Raw genomic sequence first — 21,042 nt, 5'->3', positions numbered from 1 at the left:
AGGATAGAAGGGTGAGTCAAAGGGCAGTTGCTAATCAGCTAAAATCTTAAAGTTTACAATGATGAGATTCAAACACGCAACCCTTGGGTTGCTAGTCATTCATGTTGTAAGCCTACCCATCCACCCCGACCAACAACCCTATTTTCCTGGATTTAAATGAACTCTAAAATGATACCAATATAGGTTGTCCATATTAGGACAGCATCAGTCATTATAACTATAATTATAATCAGTCATTATGAATGGTGGTGCTGGTCATTACCAAACAGGCAGGGTATGGATGGAGGCTGCATTAAAATCTTAAAATACATTGGGAAGACATTTGGTTTATATATGACATACTTTGTTTATATTGGGGTCATGATTTTCAATTAGATCATCAGCAAATGCCTTACTAATGACTGGAAAGTGTTACCCAACTGAGTCATCTGGTGGGAGAGATATGAAGATCCCTGGTTGACTGTTTGTTGTATGAGCTAATGCTTCACTGTGAGGATGTTGGGGCTGCAGGTAGCCTAGTGGTTAGAGCGTTGTACTAATAACTGGAAGGTTGCTAGATCAAATCCCTCCCAGCTGACAAGGTAAAAATCTGTTGTTCTGCCCCTGAACGAGGCAGTTAACCCACTGTTCCTATGATGTCATTGTAAATAATAAGTTGACTTGACCAGTTAAGTAAAAGTAATATTGATTTTGCACTGAAACATACAGGCCCTGATTAGTTCATATCGTATTGACCAATAGTAATTATCTGAGGAAGTCATAGTACAATAGGACCTCATAGACACAAATCTTAATGTTACAGATTGATCACTCAACTGAACTGGCAATATCAAACTGGGAAAGAAAACACGTCTAAATATGCAATAAATATATATTTTCTAAAGGTTGAGTCAGTTAAGTTAAGTCAGTTAAGAATAAATTCTTATTTTCAATGACGGCCTAGGAACTGTGGGTTAACTGCCTGTTCAGGAGCAAAATGACAGATTTGTACCTTGTCAGCTCAGGGATTTAAACTTGCAACCTTCCGGTTATTAGTCCAACACTCTAACCACTAGGCTACCCTGTCACCCCAGTTAAGCAGAACCACCTAATCATCTCTTTTCAAGCTAAATAGTACAATTTGAGACAGAACAATGTGTCTCACTAAAAACGGTGGGCACTGAGTAACTGTAACCACAGAGGCGACAGACAGAAAAAAGTAACTTTATCTTTATCCCTGTCATTCAGTAGTCAAATCACAGTACACAAAAATGCTGGATTTACAGAGCTCCAGTGTAAACAACACAATATCAGCTAAGTATGGCAAGCCACGAAAATGAGAACAGCTCCGGCAGCAATAACACTGTATTTGGCTCCACAGCTATCTGCTCACACACACACACGTCAAGCTGCAAGTGTCACACATTGAATGGGAAAGTACAGATGTCCTTGACCATAAGAAAGAAACCAACAGTTTGTGAGTGAACAAAGCATTTGATACGTTAGCTCAAGTGAAGTAGTACAACAGTATGACACATCCACTTCTCCATGCATTTATCTGTGACCTGTGACTCAGTAGTGAACTTTCACAAGGCATACATCAAAAAGGCAAAACATCTCCGTTAGTCCAAAGTAAAGGAGCAAAATATAGAATATACTTAGATAACCAAAATGTATAATCCACTGAGTATTAAAGTAGTCCAGGTGTAGAGATATTAGACCTGCAGGTCAGTCCTTCAGTCAGTTGGCAAGGTGTTCCTTTTCATTACATAGCCTGCCGCTCCCTCCATCTTTCCTCAGAGGTTTCATTATCCATCTAAGGTTTTTTTCTCCTGCGGATACAAGAAATGCCTCTGGCAGTTTTTAACAATACCCCTTTGTGCTTCAAACCCCAACTGGGTAGCTGAACATAGTCCCAACAGTTTGTCTTTTTAGATGATAAACAGCAACTTTTTTACAATACTGGAATTATTCCACACAGATGTGTGAATAATACCTACATCTGCACGTTTTGAGGAAGCCCACTAGTCGAAACAGAATAGGGGTCAACAGCAGAGCAATGTTCATTGAGAAAGTGGACATTGATTGGCATCTTTTTCAACCAATTGTGGCTCTCAAGGTTATGATGTTCTTTTGATGTTTTTTTTTGTTGATGAGCTTGTTTCAAGGAGAATACAGTCTATCCCATGTAATCAAAAGAACATGTACTGTGTGTATGTAAAAAGTATGGTACGTACAGTGTCCATATTAGTAGAGGGCCAGAGTACAAACCAAACAAAAATATAGCACTGTACACCGGTCAGGAAGTGTTCCTCAGAGTGTCCAAAGGTGCTATCCTCGACCCATCCTGTCCGATCTATCCATACTGTAACTCCTTCTGCCATTACACATGGGTCTGCATGCGTTTCTGCAGCGGCCGCGTCAGGTCTGAGTTCTGCGAGGACGACTGCGAGTAGTGGGAGGAGGAGGAGGCGGCCGAGGCCTTGCTGTCCTTGTCAAACTGCACGTAGCCATCCTGTTTGCTGTAGCTGCTCACGCTGCTATCGCACTGCGTGTCGATGAAGGAGCTGGAGTCGCTGAGCGAGCCCCGCTGGAACTCACGCTCGCACAGCTCGATGGAGCTACTGCCCATGCCTAGCACGAAACGCTGGCTGTAGTCGTACAGGCGGTTGGGCCCGGCACCCAGCGTGCTGTAGATGTTGGTGAAGGACATGCCTGTGGGCACACGTTGCTTGCCCATGGTGGCTGAAGAGGAAGCCGAAGGGTTCCGGACTTCTGCGCCGCCGGTCTGGCTGGGGGCCATTGACATAGTCGGGGTGCCATGGTGCTCCTTGAAGGTATTGACGCTGTAGTAGCCATTTGTTGGATCCTTGTGGAGGAGACGGGGCAAAGACATAAACAGATGTGTTAATGTTAGGACAGGAGACATAAAATGGAAGGCATGTCAGTGCAGTGCAGTTACTATTTTGGTAGTTGTTATTGTGATCAAATCGATAACTCACTGAAAGATTAATGATTACAGTTTGAAAGAGGCACATCTGTTTCTTTATCTGTGTCATCATCAGTCAAACATGGGAAATGTCAAACAGCACCATTTCTTCATTTTCTCTTTTCATGATCCAGACATCTGCTCTCATTTGAACAGGAGAGAGTTAGGTTTCTATTATAAATAGCCTACATGTACTTAATGCTGAAATATAAATACTCCGAGGCACCATCTATAGTGCCTTCAGATTCACACCCCTTGGATTTTTACACATTTTGTTGTGTTAAATTGATTAAATTTAGATGTTGTGACACTGATCTACACACAATACCCCCCAACATAATTTATTTTTTACAAATTAATAAAACATTTAAAGCTGAAATGTCTTGAGTCAATTATTCCACCCCTTTGTTATGGCAAGTCTAAATATGTTGAGGAGTAAATATTTGCTTAACATGTCACATTAAAAGTTGCATGGCCTCACTTTGTGTGTACTAATAGTAGTTAACATTTTTATGATTACCCCATCTCTGTAACCCCACACATACAGTTAATTTTAAGGTCCCTAAACTAAGTAGTGCATTTTATGCACAGATTCAACCACATAGATCAGGGAGGTTTTCAAATGCCTCACAAAGAAGGGCACCTATTAGTAGAGGAGTAAAAATTAAAACAGACACTGAACACCCCTTTGAGCATAGTGAAGTTATTAATTATGCTTTGGATGGTGTATCAATACACCCAGTCCATACAAAAATACAGGCATCCTTCCTAACTCAGTTGCCATAGAGGAAGAAAACCGCTTAAGGATTTCACCACCAGGCCAATGGTGATTTTGAAACAGTTGCAGAGTTTTAATGGCTGTGATAGGAGAAAACTGAGGATGGGACAATTACGTTGTAGTTACTTTACAATCCTAACCTAAATGACAGAGTGAAAAGAAGGAAGTCTATACAGAATAAAACAAATATTCCAAAACACTCATCCTGTTTGCAATAAGGCACAAGTAATACAGCACAAAATGTGGTAAAGAAATTAACTTTTTGTCCTGATACAAAACATTTGCTTGTGGCAAATCCAACACAACACATCACTGAGTACCACTCTTTATATTTTTAAGCATGGTGGTGGCTGCATCATGTTATGCATATCAAATAAAATAAAATGTTATTTGTCACATGCACCAAATACAACAGGTATAAACCTTACCGTGAAATGCTTACTTAGATGCCCTTAATAACCAACAATGAAATTCAAGAAAAAGAGTTAAGAAAATATTTACTAAATAAACTAAAGTAAAAATCTAAAAGTAACACAATGAAATTACTTAACAATAACGAGGCTACATACAGGGGGTACTGTTACCAAGTCAATGTGCGGGGGTACGGGTTAGGGGAGGTAATTTATACATGTAGGTAAGGGTAAAGTGACAATGCATAGATATGCTTGTAATTGTTAAAGACTATAGAATTTATTTTTGAATAAAATGAAATGGAATAGAGCTAAGCACAAGCAAAATCCTAAATGCAAACCTGGTTCAGTCTGCTTTCCAGCAGACACCGGTAGACAAATTTACATTTCAGCAGGACAATAACCTAAAACCCAAGGCCAAATATACACTGAAGTTGCTTACCGTGATGACATTGAATGTTCCTGAGTGTCCTAGTTACAGTTTTGACTTGAGTCTGCTTGAAAAACTATGGCACGACTTGAAAATGGCTGTCTAGCAAAGATCAACAACCAACTTGACAGAGCTTGAAAAGTTTAAAAATAATAAATGGGCAAATATTGTACAATCCAGGTGTGCAAAGCTCTTAGAGACTTACCCCAAAATATTCACAGCTGTAATCGCTGCCAAAGAGGATTCTAACATGTATTGACTCAGGGGGTTGAATAATTATCTCATCAAGATATATATGTTTTATTTTTCATAAATCAAAAATGACATTATTGGTGCCCCGTGTGAGGATGTTTCCGTAACTGTTTCTTCAATGAAGAAGTTGCATAAAAAGGGAGTAGGGTAAAGTTGCCCTTAGACACCGATCTTGGGTCAGATTTATATTTCCCAACTAATGGTTATGGTTGAGATTGGGGGAGGGGAAATGGATCCTAGATCTGTACCTAGGGGAAACATCACCCCGAACTGCATAAACAGAGTATAAACTTTGCCAGGCTTAATCAACAGGTATTTATGCCCTAATTCTATGTGGTCTAAAGCTGTGACAAAGCAACACCTATGTTTTCTCATGTATTCCAATAATCTCATGTATTCCAATACCAAATTCATATCTATATCAACAGCTATTATTAGAATGATGAGACATCAAAGAAACAGGCTGATGTGTGCGACATGTGAAAAATAGAGAACATGCTTTCGGGGTGTGAAATAGTCATCTCCCATTAACACGAAGAAATCCTCTTATCAGCTAATTAAATAGCCTTAATGATTCCACATGTGGGAGCAGCATATGTTGAATAATTGCAAAGCCAGTTCATTTTCAGTCTCAACCTATGTGTGTAAAGTGTTTTCTTCTCTCTTTATGCTACTCCATTTCCTTTCTTGAAATGAACTGATTGTTAGATTCCGGGAGGAGGGAGAATGACTTTGCTTGCCAACATTCAAATGGATAAAATACAACATTTGCTGTCAGAGCAAGCAGACATCTTTGTCTGTACTTGTGGCTGGAGGCTATTACAAAGAACTCTATTAGCGATGGCAAGACAGAAAGGGTAGGTCCCTCAAGGGGCGGAATCTCAAGGGTGGGAATTGAATTCGCAGGATGACATCAGGAAGAGGAAGCTCTATGAGAATATACTGTATATTAGTGGTTCACATCTGACCGGATAGATGGAGAAGGTAACACATCTGACGCGAGAGAAGGAGAAGATAACACGTCTGACCTGAGAGATGGAGAAGGGGTCGCCTCACAGATAAGAGTCAGAGTCAAAGAGTCAGAGTTAAGCCTTTGAATGTGAAAGTGTAAGTCTGGCTTCCTAGAAGTTCCAATATCCCACATTATATTTGCATATCAGTGTTTTAAGGGACAGTTAATCTAAAATAAGGGATTGAGTGTGGCGCCGACAGACATGGAAGCTCTGCCTCTAGCTCCTAAGCGACTTTGCAGTATTATTATTGTTATTTCTTACATTACTAGCCCAGAATGGTTTTTGTGAACTTTTGGATATCAGAGCGACGGTAACGCACCAGCATTCTGACCAGAAATAGGACTTTCCCAAACTGGATTTGTTTGGCAATTTTAACAAAGCAAATATGAGGAAAATGCTACCGAAATTCTGTCAACAAATTGCTTGTAGTAGTTGCACTTCAAAAACTCTCGACCATTGTTACTCTCCCTTCCGGGATGGCTAAAAGGCCCTCCTCCTTCGGCAAATCAGATCACGACTCCATTCTGCTCCTCCCATCCTATAAGCAGAAACTCAAACAGGAAGTATCCGTGCTAAGGTCTATTCAACATTGGTTTGATAAATTGGAATACATGCTTCAAGATTGTTTTGATCACGTGGACTGGGATATGTTCCGGGTTGCCTCTGAGAATAACATTGATGCATACACTGACACAGTGACTGAGTTCATCAAGAAGTGTATAGGGGATGTTGTTCCCACTGTAACTATTTAAACTTACCCAAATCAAAAACTGTGGATAGATGGCAACGTTCGCGCAAAACTAAAAGCAAGAAAAACTGCATTTAACCACAGCAAGGTGACTGGGAATACGATTGAATACAAATAGTGCAGTTATGCCCTCCATAAGGCAATCAAACAGGCAAAATGTCAGTACAGAGACAACGTGGAGTTGAAATTCAACAGCACAGACAGGGGACGAATGTGGCAGGGACTCCAGACAATCACAGATTACAAAGGGAAAACCAGCCACGCTGCAGACACTGATGTCTTGCCCCTGGACGAGCTAAACACCTTCTTTGCCCACTTTGGGGATAGTACAATGTCACTGATGCAAGCCGCTCCCAAGGACTGTGGTCTCTCGTTCTCCGTGGCCAACGTGAGTAAAACATTTGAGCGTGTTAACCCTCGCAAGGCTGCCGGCCCAGATGGCATCCCTAGCTGGGTCCTCAGAGCATGCTCAGACCAGCTGGCTGGAGTGTTTATGGACATATTCAATCTCTCTCTATCCCAGTCTGCTGTCCTCACTTGCTTCAAGATGTCTACCATTGTTCCTGTACCCAAGAAAGCAAACGTAATCTAACTAAATGACCTTCACCGGATAGCACTAACTTCTTTCACCATGAAGTGCTTTGAGAGGCTAGTTAAGAACCATATCCCCTCCACCTTAAATGACACCCTAGACCCACTTAAATTTGCATACCACCCCAATAGATCCACAAACGATGCAATCGCCATCGCACTGCACACTACCCTATCCCATCTGGAAAGGAGGAATACCTATGTAAGAATGCTGTTTATTGACTACACCTCAGCCTTCAACATCATAGTATCCTCTAAGCTCATCATTAAGCTTGGGGCCCTAAGAATGAACCCCGCCCTGTGCAACTGTGTCTGGGACTATCTGACGGGCTGCCCCCAGGTGGTGAAGGTAGGAAACAACACCTCCACTATGCTGATACTCAACATAGGGTCCCACAAGGGTGCGTGCTCCACCCCCTCCTGTAGTCCCTGTTCACCCATGACTGTGTATCACGTTCATCATAAGGAGTAGACCAAGATGCAGCGTGGTATGTTTCCATCCTTTATTTTGGAATAGAAAACTTCAAAGAACAAAACAACAAAGCGAACAAACTAAACGTGAAGCTATAATAATGCTCACATGCAACTATACATAGACAAGATCCCAAAAAGCACAATGGGGAAATGGCTACCTAAATATGATCCCCAATCAGAGACAACGATACACAGCTGCCTCTGATTGGGAACCATACCAGGCCAACATAGATATACAATTCCCCTAGATAACCCACCCAGACCCCGACCTAACCAACATAGATAATATACAGCTCTCTATGGTCAGGGCGTGACACTGTGTGGCCACACATGCCTCCAACTCATCATCAAGTTTGCAGATAACACAGCAGTAATAGGCCTGATTACCAACAATGATGAGACAGCTTATAGGCAGGAGCAAAATAACTTCTCCCTCAATTTCAACATAAGGAAGGAACTGATCGTGGACAGCAGAGGTAGCACACTTACATCCACATCGACGGGGCCGCAGTGGAGCAGGTGAAAAGCTTCACGTTCCTCGGCGTACATATCACTGAAAATCTGAAACGGCCCACCCACACAGACAGTGTGGTGAAGAAGGTGCAACAGCAGCTCTTCAACCTTAGGAGGCTGAAGAAATTTGGCTTGGCCCCTAAGACCCTCACAAGCTATTACATGTGCACAATTGAGAGAATCCTGTCGGGTTGTATCACCGCCTGGTACGGAAACTGCACCACCCACAACCGCAGGGGTCTCCAAAAGGTGGTGAAGTCTGTCCAACGAATCACCGGGGACACACTGCCTGCCCTCCAGAACACCTAAAGCACCCAATGTCACAGGAAGGACAAAAAGATCATCAAGGACATCAACCACCTGGCGCACCGCCTGTTCACCCAGTTATCAACCAGAAGGCGAGGTCATTACAGGTACATCAAAGCTGGGGCAGAGAGACTGAAACACAGCTTCTATCTCAAGGCCATCAGACTGTTAAATAGCCATCACTAGATGACCTCCACCCAGTATCCTGCCCTGAACATAGTCACTGAATATAGTCCCTGTCACTAGCCGGCTACACCACCCGGTTACTCAAACCTGCACCTAAGAGGCTGCTGCCCTATGGAATAAGTGGTCAAGTAAATAAAGGAACACTGGTCACCTTAATAATGTTGACATACTGTTTTACTCATTTCATATGTATATACTGTATTCTAGTCGATGCCATCCTATTCAACTATTGCTGTATATATACTATTCTATCCTATGTATTCAATTCTACTAAATACTCTATCCACATGCTGCCCATAATGTCTACACATCCCATCACATATATACAGCACCTGTCAAAAGTTTGGACACCCCTACTCATTCAAGGGTTTTTCTTACTTAACATTTTTTTTCCCACATTGTAGAATAATAGTGAAGACATCACAACTGTGAAATAACACATGAATCGTGTAGTAACCAAAAAAGTGTTAAACAAATCAAAATGTTTTTTGTTGTTGAGATTCTTCAAAGTAGACAACCATTGCCTTGATGACAGCTTTGCAAACTCTTGGCATTCTCTCAACCAGATTCCTGGAATGCATTTCAATTAACATGTGTGCCTTGTTGAAAGTTAATTGTTGGAATTTCTTTCCTTCTTAATTAATGCATTTGAGCCAATCAGTTGTGTTGTGACAAGGTAGGGGTGTTATATATATATATATATATATATATATATATATATATATATATATAATGTTCATTTTACCTCCAGGTGCCTCCAGAACTTGTTCATGCCAATCAGATTAGATGGGTGCATCCCAATAATATATAATTTATCCTGAAGTGTACACTTGTTCACTACTTCCCACAAATCTGAAAGCATTGGATTGCTGGAGATATGGGCCAGTGAAAGTTTACACCATATTTTTTTTCAAATCAGTGAAGGGAAGTGAACAAGTGCACACTTTGGGAGGAAGGAGAGATAATTGGGGGACGTAGCCAATAATTTCTCATGTTTGAATTGAAGAGATTGCCTCCAATTTAGACATGAACTTTTCCATCAATTCAGAAACTCTAACGTGGTTGCGGATGCCTAATGGAATTTAGAATGAATTAAGAACCACTCTACCTGCTTTTGACGTTTCTCCTCAATCCCTTTGAAATTCAATCTCTCGTCCATTCTTTAATCTGCATATTTCTACTTTCAGTTATATATAATGAAAATTAAGTGTTATAAGCGGGAGAGTGGTCTATCTATAATAGGGAAAACAAAATATACACGACGAAGGATTTGCAGGTACTCCCTTCTACTCTACCTTGACTTGCTCATGGGTATCTTAATAGGCAGCCTTGTTTCATGCAAAACTCCTACTGGTTATTTTCAGAACACTCCAGTACTGTAGATCTAGAGAGATTCTCCTTAGAAAAGATGTGGATTGTGACTGAAATAAGATTCCTTACATATGAGCAGAACATCAATAAGCCATTCTGTGTGGAAAAAGAAGAAGAAACAGAATAGGAGTACTAACTGAATAGAATACATGTTCCTCCTAGAACTAGAATACGGTGTACATTTTAAGACATTCCTGATGCTGTATCACTGCCCAATGTATGCCTGGCTCTGTGCCCCCTTTAATGTGCTAGAGAAGAAACAGAATAGGAGTACTAACTGAATATAATATATGTTTTTCCTTTAACTGTAGTGCAGTGGACAGTGCACATTTTAGGACATCCCTACTAATGCTGTATCACTGCCTTGTGTATGCCTGGCTCTATGCCCACCTTAATGTGCTGGAACTCCTTCTCTTCCTCTTGTAGGACTTCCAGCTGCTTCAGCACAGACTCCTGTGCCTGGAAGTCCCCACGCTCAATCTGAGACACCAAGGGGGCAGACATGTCACTGAATGGCTGTTTGATATTATTGTACTATCAGCGGTGTAGTGGAGGGTAAACGCATGCAAACACTGCTTTTATTTGGTTAATAGCATTTACATGCATATTTACGTTAAATAAGCATGGTTGTCTGTTTTCAGGGTTAACCCACTTTTATTTTTTAATGCTACATCCCTGAGTAAAATGCCATGTCTAAATTAGAGCTTTGGGTTACTGTGTTTGCAGTAAGTCTGTAGATAGATGTACTGTAGAATGAAAAATTTTCTTTAATGAACTGTTGATTAGAACATTTTCAATCAATTCAGATGTATTATCGATGGACTCGTAAATTACATGTGGAGAGGAGAGAAGAGTAGCGTTCAACTCACCATCATCTGCTTGATTGCTGTGTGCTCCTCTGTTTCCCGCGCTGAGTTGTGATCCTTGTGAACAATCTCCACCCGGATGTCGTTTTTTGCCAAACCCACTCCTTTGAGGTCTGTAGAGAGACAGGGAAACTGATTGGCACCACTGACAGAAGTCCTCTGGCACCGCATCATACCACATCCGAGCGGCTTTAAAAGCTGTGGCCCCTTAGATCTCTTGATGGGAGCTTGGAGAGTCCCTTAGCTCCACAGACAGACCACAGACAGCATCAGCATCATAACATGTTCTTTGGTGGACTGGAACTATTCTACACTCCCACAGAAGTCACAGCTCATTACAAAACTGGGTTCTGCTTTATTTGAAGTGCATCTTATGTAGGCTTCATAAGCACTGCATAAATGGGTCACAAATCATCTATAACCATATTCCATGCTCTATAAAATATTAATAAATATGAACAAATACATTGGTGGGTATGTCACCCAGTTAAGCCACATTATGAATCTTTATAGAACATGATATAGGCTTAAAAATGAGCAACCCTTCAGTGCTAGGGCTATGTGTGCCAAAGAATACATTGAATACATGCATAATGCTTAACTCCTAACCATAAATACTCATGTGTGTAAATATTAACCACCGACAGTTGACACAGGGTATGCCAGAGGCATTTATGAATGATTCGATTATAAGGTGTCATGTGCTGCTTATTTATGTGTTATGGACATTATATAGGGCACTGTATACCTGAGTGTCACTGAAATTGATGATAACTTTCATATACAATCTTATCCTTATGTTGGCAGGATCCGTATTCCTTAAACAGACAGCAGTGACTGCTGTCATTCATGGACATTATACACATTAATATTTCTGTAGCACTTATGCATGGCACTAGTGAAATACACTTTATCGACAGCCTATGATATGGTAAGATCATATACATGGGTTACTTACTCTCTGTTTTAATTTTGCTTGCCAGGTCTCTCTGGCGAGAGGAGATGGATACGGGTAAGGAGGACATGACGAGGTGAACGTCTTCTGTGGTAAACAACAACAGCAACAACAACAACAACATGGTTAACAGCAGTCTACATTGACCGTATATATATATACATATATGAGCGCTGTATCACTACACTCCAACAGTGGCGGTCAGTGCCGTTTAAGATGGGGGAGGACAATTTTTTGGTTTTAATGAACATGGCCTTATTTCTATTACAGCATATTGGATGACTGTCATTCCTATTCCATTCAACCAGCTCAATGTAACATGGATAGGTTTAGGCTACTACATGATCCTCAACTGTTCCCTATACTCATCATAAGGTTGCTACAACCTAGCCTATGAATTAAAGTTTACAACGTAGGTGCATACAGGTCGAGAGAAACATTTGAGGTGACATGGACATTATATTATTATTGCCTTTATCTAGCTAATATAGGGTTTAATCATTAGTCCAACAGTTGCAAACGAGAGTTTCTATTGTAGAAACAAATTCAGGTGTGTTTATCCCCGTTTTGTTCTGTTTAAGAAACATTTTTGAAAATAATTGGTGGAATGAATATATCCCCTGTAAATACAGTTCGCTTTCATAACAGGCACGTTGTACTCCTTCTCACATCTATGCACTCTCCTCCTCTCACCTTTGCCCCTTGTCGCTTGTGGATTTCAATGCACTGCATGTGACCAAGAGAAAAAACCTTTCCAAGCCAAACAATATCATAACTGCCACACACAGCCTACATTGTTGTCACCATATTAGGTAAAGTAACGTCGTAGTCAACATAGCTAATATAACTAACACGTTAGTAAAGCTGCTACAATCATGCAGTGACATTACAGTGTACAGTCAGTAAGCAGTTTTGCACTTACACTGGCGGGCCCCGGTGGACATAAATTAGTAAAACCAAAAGCTTACCCTAACTTGGAAGAGTTCCAGTTTTGTGTTGGATAGTCATAGCCAGCTTGCCAACATAGCATCCCTCTGTTTTAGCAGGGTGTTTGAGTAGGCTAAACTAGCTAGCTGCATTTACTAGTTAAGTAAGGGCAACAGAAAGTAAAAACAAAAATAAAGAAATCTCTCTCTGTCTCTCGCTCTCTCTCTTGGTTCTCCTTCATTTTGGAAGAAATTAATTTGTTCAAAACTGTTCACCTATTGTCTCTCTCTCGCTCTTTGAGTCAACTACTCACAACAATTTTTGCACTGCAGTGCTAGTTAGCTGTATTTTATTATTTCAGTACTAGAGTCATTCTCCGATCCTTTGATGGAAGCTAGCTGTCCTCCGGCTACACCATGGTGCTACCCTACACAGTGATGCTGAGGCTACTGTAGACCTTTATTGCAAAGTAGAATTCTTCAATCAAATATTTGGTGAAGTGATTATATTTAGTATAGTTGTATCTAGGGCACTTTTACAACTTTTATTTTTCTGAAAATCACGAGGAGTATGGTCCTCCCCTTCCTCCTCTGAGGAGCCTTCACGGCACTCCACTGTGTAGGCTGTGTTTTATATCAGATAAGGATATTGCTTTAAAGGAGAAGTTTGCCTTTTTACAACCACATCTCTATTTGTAATGTAAATGGCATGTTATAGAAGGGTACACACACCTTTTTTGTGATTTCACTTTTTTTGTTTTACAGTACTGTACCCCAAACAGCAAATCACCTTCTCATCCTTGTTGTGTAGTATGGGGTCCTGAAAGAACACGAACAAATGCTCCAAAAACACCCAAATACATTATTTTAGAAATGGCAAAGCTCTCAGTATAGTGAGGCAGGTCTTCCGATGTTCTACACATGAAATTGTGTCATTACAAACTTTATCCGCAATGTTATATTCCCTTTTGCACGACTCGAGACGTTTCCCCTATCCAGCTGTTCCATTCTCTGTGTAGCCTGCTGCTACATGCAAGTGCCAAAATAAAGAAAATAGGGCGTTGTGCCACCACAAATGCATCTTTGGCATAGTGTCTGGAACTTCATGTGTGGAAGAACCGCATGCTTTATACTTTATATCCTTTATGTACTCAAGTGTTTCCTTTATTTTAGCAGTTCTTTATAGATTGGGCAGAGAGGTATAGCCCGAGCCGCTACACAATTGCATGTGTACAACATCTAAAGACCTGCATCACTATAATGAGAGCTTTCTTAAATTATGTATTTGGGTGTTTTAGGAGCCATGCTTTTTCGGGCCACAATACTACACAATGTGGATGAGGAAGTGATTTGCTGTTTGGGGTAAGTTTCTCAAAAACGTGAAATCACAAAATGGTGACTGGATCCTTCTATAACATGCCATTGACACAAAAAAATGTGGTTGTAAAAAAAATCTAATTCTCCTTTAAGGCACTAGCTCCCATCTAATGGGACATTTATACAATTGGGTGACAGACAGTGTCAAGCAAGAAATATTATGTTAGAATCTAGCTGCAGATAACTCTGAGCTTTCTCGGTCCTAAAATGGGCATGTTGGGCAATATATAGTATATATGATTTAAAGAGAGTAATGAATATACCAGTACCATAGTTTCAGGTTTAGATTTTTGTCCCATAAAATGTGTCCTCTCAAAGGATTTGACATATGTTCTTACAGTGATGAGTTGATATCCTAAAACCATTAAGCTTAGCATCCCAATGCAAATCATTCTAAGCACTACAGAGCATTTTGATCTGCACAGATTGTACATGAAAAAACAACACCATTTGATTGTGAAACCAAGGGTGTCTATTGAACACTTTGGCTGTCCCAGAAAGGATACGTTTTAAAATGCACTTACTCCTCTGGAAGCGGGCACAGCAGAAGGCAGCCAATGTGCCCATGAGGACAATGAGGGCGAGGAATGCCCCCACAGCCACTCCTATGATGACAGCCAATCGGAGGGACTCTGAGAAGACATGGATAAAAGACAATACGGTGGCCATATTAGGAGTCCTGATGAGACTGAGGCTGTCCGGATATAGGCATCGTACAGAGGTGGTTTCGTCATGCAGTTGAACTCGGGTAGGCCTACATCATGTGATATACACCAAGGCTAACACTTACTGTATGTTGAACTGTGTCCTTGCTAATGCAAAGGTGAACACAACTGGTGAATGGTAAATAGTGAAAACCTTTTACAGTACCATTTACAGCACGGACAATCTTGACACCCATTATTTACATTTACTTCAAATGGCTGAGAGGTTTACAGCTTTGTAACAAATGGTGTCCTAAATGTTGTGAATAGGTTCATAGGCTGTAGGGGTTGATTTTTTAAACTGAGCTGTCTCAAAGATGAGTGTATAACCCTGTGGCTAGTCAATGTCTAGTTCATTAATTCAAGAGCATAGTTGACTTTAGTAAGATCTTCAGAATTACAGAATTGGCATTTCGACGATCCCTTTGAAAACAGATAGTTTGGAGCTTTGTAAGGGAGAAACCTAATAGATAAAAGGAGGAAATTAATGAAAAAAATCATCTCAGGTCAAATAAATATTTCAAAGACATCATATGTTAAGCTGTAACCAATTGAGACGTTGTAAATTAGATTACAAATTGGAGTTCTGAATACGTCTAAATGCCATTACAGGATTTCACAGATTGAAATTGTTGACATTTACCCAAGTAAAAGGCTTATCATGGAGCCATTGCCCTCATGCATGAAGTAATCATGGCAATATCCTTAATCTCTCCCAGGCTCTTACAACTCTTTTTCTATTACTTTAATTTGCCCACTTTCTCTCAGACCCCAATTCTCTGTCTCATACACGTACTCTCTCACACCTACCCACCTACATGTACACACACAGACCACACTGGTGGTATAACAAACACAGCTGTTCACTGCATAAACATTCTGAGAACATAAAAAAGTTATGACATAAAACATCTTTAACACTACCACAACAGTTGTTTAAAAAAATGTACCACATGGTACAATATGCCCACAGTTTTTCAGTAAAAAAAATGTCCAGTGTCTGGGATCATGTACACTACATGGCCAAAAGTATGTGGTTGTCGAACATCACATTCCAAATTCATGAGTGTTAATATGGATTTAGCACCCCCGTTGCTGCTATAACAGCCTCTACTTTTCTGGGAAGGCTTTCCATTAGATGTTGGAACATTGCTGCAGAGACTTGCTTCCAATCAGCCACAAGAGCATTAGCGAGGTTGGGCACTGATATTGGGGAATTAGGCCTGGCTCACAGTCGCCTTTCCAATTCATCCCAAAAGTGTTCGATGGGGTTGAGGTCAGGACTCTGTGTAGGCCAGTCAATTTTTTCCACATGCAAAAAAACCCATTTCTGTATGGACCTCGCTTTGAGCACAGGGGCATTGTCATGCTGAAACAGGAAAGGGCCAACTCCAAACTGTTGCCACAAAGTTGGAAATAAAAAATTTGTCTAGGATGTTACTGTATGCCGTAGCGTTAAGATTTCTCTTCACTGGAACTAAGTGGCCTAGCACGAACCATGAAAAAAAAACAGATCATTATTCCTCCTCCACCAAACCTTACATTGGGGCAGGTACACTATGCATTGGGGCAGGTAGCGTTCTCCTGGCATCCGCCAAACCCAGATTCGTCTGTCGGACTGCCAGATAGTGAAGCCAGAAAACTTGTTTCCACTGCTCCAGAGTTCAATGGCAGCGAGCTTTACACCACTCCACCCGACGATTGGCATTGCAGGTCTTTCGGAGCATGCAGTTGCATGGTTTGCTAACTATCTGTCTGATAGAACTCAGTGCACTCAATTGGATCTCAATTGGGTCTGTTAAATTGTCTGTCTTGAATGGTGTGCCCCAAGGCTCTGTACTTGGTTCTCTCTTATTCACTATTTATATAAATGATTTAGACAAAAATGTCCAAAATGCACAACTTAATTTTCATGCTGATGATACTGTTATTTACTGTTGTGCCTCGTCTCTTACAAAAGCTTTCCAGAACATGCAAACTGCTTTTTATACTGTTCAACATACCTTGTGTCAATTGAAGCTTATCCTCAATACTGACAAAACTAAACTAATGGTGTTTTCTATTGCAAGAAATAGACCTTTGAACCTTTCACCTGTCAGGGCAAGAAGATTGAGGTTGTAACCTCATATAAATATCTTGGAATTTTAATTGATGACGGACTCTCTTTTAAATTGCATATTCAACAACAGTCACGTTCTGACCTTAGTTCCTTTGTGATATCTTTGTTTTAGTTGGTCAGGGCGTGAGTTGGGTGGGCAGTCTATGTTCTTTTTTCTACTATTTGGTATTTCTGTGTTTGGCCTGGTATGGTTCTCAATCAGAGGCAGCCGTCAATCGTAGTCCCTGATTGAGAACCATACTTAGGTAGCCTGTTTTCACCCTTGAGTTGTGGGTGATTATTTTTCCGTTTCAGTGTTTGCACCATTTGTGACTGTTTCGGTTTTCATTTTGATTCTCTTATTCTTTTGTATTTTGTATTCATTTTTCCATTAAATTACATCATGGATACATACCACGCTGCATTTTGGTCCTCCGATCCTTCCTACTACTCCTCAGAGGAGGAGGATGAAGAAACCCGTTACAACAACTTACAAAACAATTGAAGCTGAAATTTGGATTTTATTTTAGGAAAAAGGCCTGTTTTTCTTTTGAAGCCAGAAGGAGGCTAGTATCAGCTACATTTATGCCTTTACTAGACTATGGGGATATTTTATATATGAATGCTTCCGCTCAGTGTTTGAGATCAATTGACACTCTTTACCATGGCACTTCGAGATTTATTTTAAACTGCAAAACCCTTACGCACCACTGCACTTTGTATACCAGGGTTGGCTGGCCTTCTCTAGTCACTCGTAGGCTCAGTCACTGGTATACTTTTATTTACAAAGCCATTTTGGGTTTACTACCTTTTATTTGTGCATTTTTATTGTTCAGAAATGTGGTGGGTACTCTCTTCGTTCACTGGACTTTATCCTACTAACTGTTCCAAATGTCCGAACTGAATTTGGTAAAAGGGCTTTTATGTACTCTGCGCCATCGTCTTGGAACACCTTACAAAATACTTTTAAACTGGAAGAACTTGTCCCGATTGGTGTTTTTAAATCACTGATGAAGGATTTTGAGGCTGATTGACCTGTCAATGTTTTTAATTTGCTGTTTTATACTCTTGTGAATTGAATGGTTTTTACTAGATTACTTGTAGTTTTTCATGTTGTCTGTCTGTAATTGTTTTGTAATGACTTGGTGCTGCCTATCTTGTTCAGGGCGCTCTTGAAAAATATATTTTAATCTCAATGAGCCCTTCCTGGTTAAATAAAGGTTAAATAAAATAAAATAAATAAATAGCACATAGGCTTGTATGCGGCTGCTCTGCCACGAAAACCCATTTCATGAAGGTCCTGACGAACAGTTCTTGGTAGTGAATATTGCAACAGAGGACAGACAATTTTACTTTTTGTGCTTTTCAGCACTCGGTGGTCACATTCTGAGATCTTGTGTGGCCTACCACTTCGCGGTTGAGCCATTGCTGCTCCTAGACGTTTCCACTTCACAATAACAGCACTTACAGTTGATCGGGGCAGCTAGAGCAGGGCAGAAATTTGATTAACTGACTTGTTGGAAAGGTGACATCCTATGATGGTGCCATGTTGAAAGTCACTGAGCTCTTCAATACGGGCCAATCTACTGCCAATTTTTGCATATGGAAATTGCATGGCTGTGTGCTAGATTGTATTATCATTCAAATAAAATCCCCCCAAAATTCTGTCAGTTTAATGTAGAGATATCTCTTTTGCATTGGATGAGTCTCAATCCACAGCATCTGCCGATCTCGCACATTCACATCTGCGGTGAAGGGTGACAGAGCTAGAGTGTTATTTGTCAGACCATGAGACATCCCAAAAATCTGTATTCTCAGAAAATGATCTGTAGCGTCCGAATGATTTGGCCTGCAAACTATTATAGCAAGATGAGACTCTCACGAACTGTTCTCCGTTTTGTTCTATGACCCCCACAAGCATCTTGGGACTCTTCTGAAGTTGATACAGCCAATCTGCCATCTTCTGTCTGTAGCATCCGAACAGTTTGGGCTACACACTAATATGACCCCTCTGTGGAAAGGTGGACTCTCACAAATACGTACATTGTAGTTGTTTTGCTTTAGGAGACCCACAGGCCTCACAATACTTTTCTGCAGGTCCCCGGTACCAGAGCCCCAACTTAGACAGGGCTTAAACTGTAATGGGTTCAAAAACAAAAAAATACTTTAACTATGAAATTCTGAAAAAAATTTATAAAATTCCACACAAGAGACCACTAGAGGTACAAAGGGAGTTGATGTACCTTGTTCCTTCAGTCGAATTATCTCTGTGTCAGACCCAAAGCTGTTCCAGGCTGTGCAGTTATAGATTGTCTGGAAGTCAGCAGGGACAATGTTACTCATGGTGAGGGTGGAGATGACCCCCTCCTCAGTGCTCACTGTCTCCACCGTGTATCGGCCAGACGTCCCCGACTCCAAGACTGTCTCTTTCCACGACCAGGCCTGTGGCAGACAATGCAATGACAATTATACGTTACAGTATAGACAGTACACAACCACACATTAACACAAGCACATATGCTCGACGCACGCACGCATGCACACACACACACACACACACACACACACACACACACACACACACACACACACACACACACACACACACATAAAGGGCATAATCCTCCTTTGGGTTGGTTAAATGCCTGTCAATGTACTATCTGCATACAAAGTCAGGTGTTGCGTCCTAATTGGGACCCTATTTCCTATATAGTGCTCTAATTTTGACCATAGGTATTGGTCTAAAGTAGTATACTGCATAGTGAATAGGGTGCCATTAGGAACACAGGGATCACACCAATGACTCATCTGATTGCTTCAATTTGGGCCACTAAGCCTCTGCTAGTTTGACAGGGTGACATCTGTAAGCCCTCTGTGTCCTGGAGAGAGCCACATAGAGAGCCACATAGAGGGCGGCAGCCCTCCGTGTCCTCGAGAGAGCCACATAGAGACTTGAATTCGACTTGGAGCCTCAAGACTCGGGACTCAACATTAACTTGAGACTGATGACTTGAAATAATCTGGCCAGGTTTTGTAATGTTGTCACTCCGCGGATTAGCCTACTCTCCATGCAGCCAGAGACAGTATCCGCAGCAACGCCCTGCAACAGATTGTCTCGTGAAATGCACACTCGGCTCTCTGATTGGACCACCAAACTGTCAATCAACACAGGTCGTGTGAGCTACCGAACATATTTCTGATTTGCTGTACAGCTAGGAGAGACCAGGGATGGGTGTAGCACTTTTAACCTTTTCCTCAGTTTCTCAGAGATCGTTTATGGTAGTATATTCAAAACTTGATACAAAAACCTATATCTGTCCTTTACAAATTGGTGTGGTTATTATATATGTAAATAAAACTGCAAATGCATGGTGTTGTCTTAAATACAAGTAGTAAAGTGTTACAATTTACCCCATGGTCTGGGTTAGTTGTAACAGTGCTTGGGGTGAATTGTAACAGAATGAAAAAGTACATAAATCATGACATGCAACTAATTACTGAACTCCTTTATTGAGACCATGAGAGAAACATTGCCATGTTTAACATTTTGTTTGGCAAAAATAATCATCAATATACAGAAATAATAATCAATATAAATAATAAAATGTTTGTTATTTTACACTTCACTAAATGGTCTCTCAACAACTAGGCTAAACTAAACACCTGAACGTTTGTGGTGTGTGTGTGTGTGTGCGTGCATGTCTGTGTGTGTCTCTGTGTGTGAATGTTCGACTTAATCAGAGTCACAGCTGTGACAATTGTCATGACGTTGGCCTGGGGTTAGGTTTATGACAGTCATAAATACCTCTTCCCCCCTTTTTCCTCTCTCTACCCTAAAGAGGTTACATTTGCAAAACCCTTGGTTAACATAGAGATTCTGGGAACATCAGTAAGTGGGGGGAAATGAACTATATTGTGGTAACCTGAACAATTTAACTTATGCGGTGGTACTTAATGAATATAATGTCAGTTCGGTTGTCATCTGAGATATTCTCATCAATGATAAGATGACATAAACTCTATCGGATTCGTATGGAATTGTTGTTCAATTTAACTGTTTGAATATGAAATTATTT

The 21,042-nt window shown here is 40.7% G+C and overlaps 1 protein-coding gene across 2 annotated transcripts in view; it reads right to left on the bottom strand.

The window, feature by feature from the left end:
- Positions 1-1,187: 1,187 nt before the first annotated feature.
- The window catches only part of kirrel3a (kirre like nephrin family adhesion molecule 3a), a 279,028-nt gene continuing 259,173 nt past the window's right edge, over positions 1,188-21,042 (bottom strand). For both annotated transcript variants that reach the window (XM_024393565.2, XM_024393566.2), the window contains exons 11-16: positions 19,210-19,408; positions 14,689-14,796; positions 11,865-11,948; positions 10,910-11,019; positions 10,431-10,520; positions 1,188-2,848 (exon numbers count right to left, since the gene is read on the bottom strand). In XM_024393565.2, coding sequence (XP_024249333.1) covers positions 2,363-2,848; positions 10,431-10,520; positions 10,910-11,019; positions 11,865-11,948; positions 14,689-14,796; positions 19,210-19,408 — 1,077 coding nt within the window. In that variant the 3' untranslated portion in view covers positions 1,188-2,362. The remainder of the gene's footprint in view (positions 2,849-10,430; positions 10,521-10,909; positions 11,020-11,864; positions 11,949-14,688; positions 14,797-19,209; positions 19,409-21,042) is intronic.

This window comes from Oncorhynchus tshawytscha, linkage group LG30 (assembly GCF_018296145.1).
Source record: "Oncorhynchus tshawytscha isolate Ot180627B linkage group LG30, Otsh_v2.0, whole genome shotgun sequence".
NCBI classification, from domain to species: domain Eukaryota; kingdom Metazoa; phylum Chordata; class Actinopteri; order Salmoniformes; family Salmonidae; genus Oncorhynchus; species Oncorhynchus tshawytscha.
Note: the sequence above shows the minus strand (reverse complement) of the source record. Positions and strands in the feature narration are given on the sequence as shown.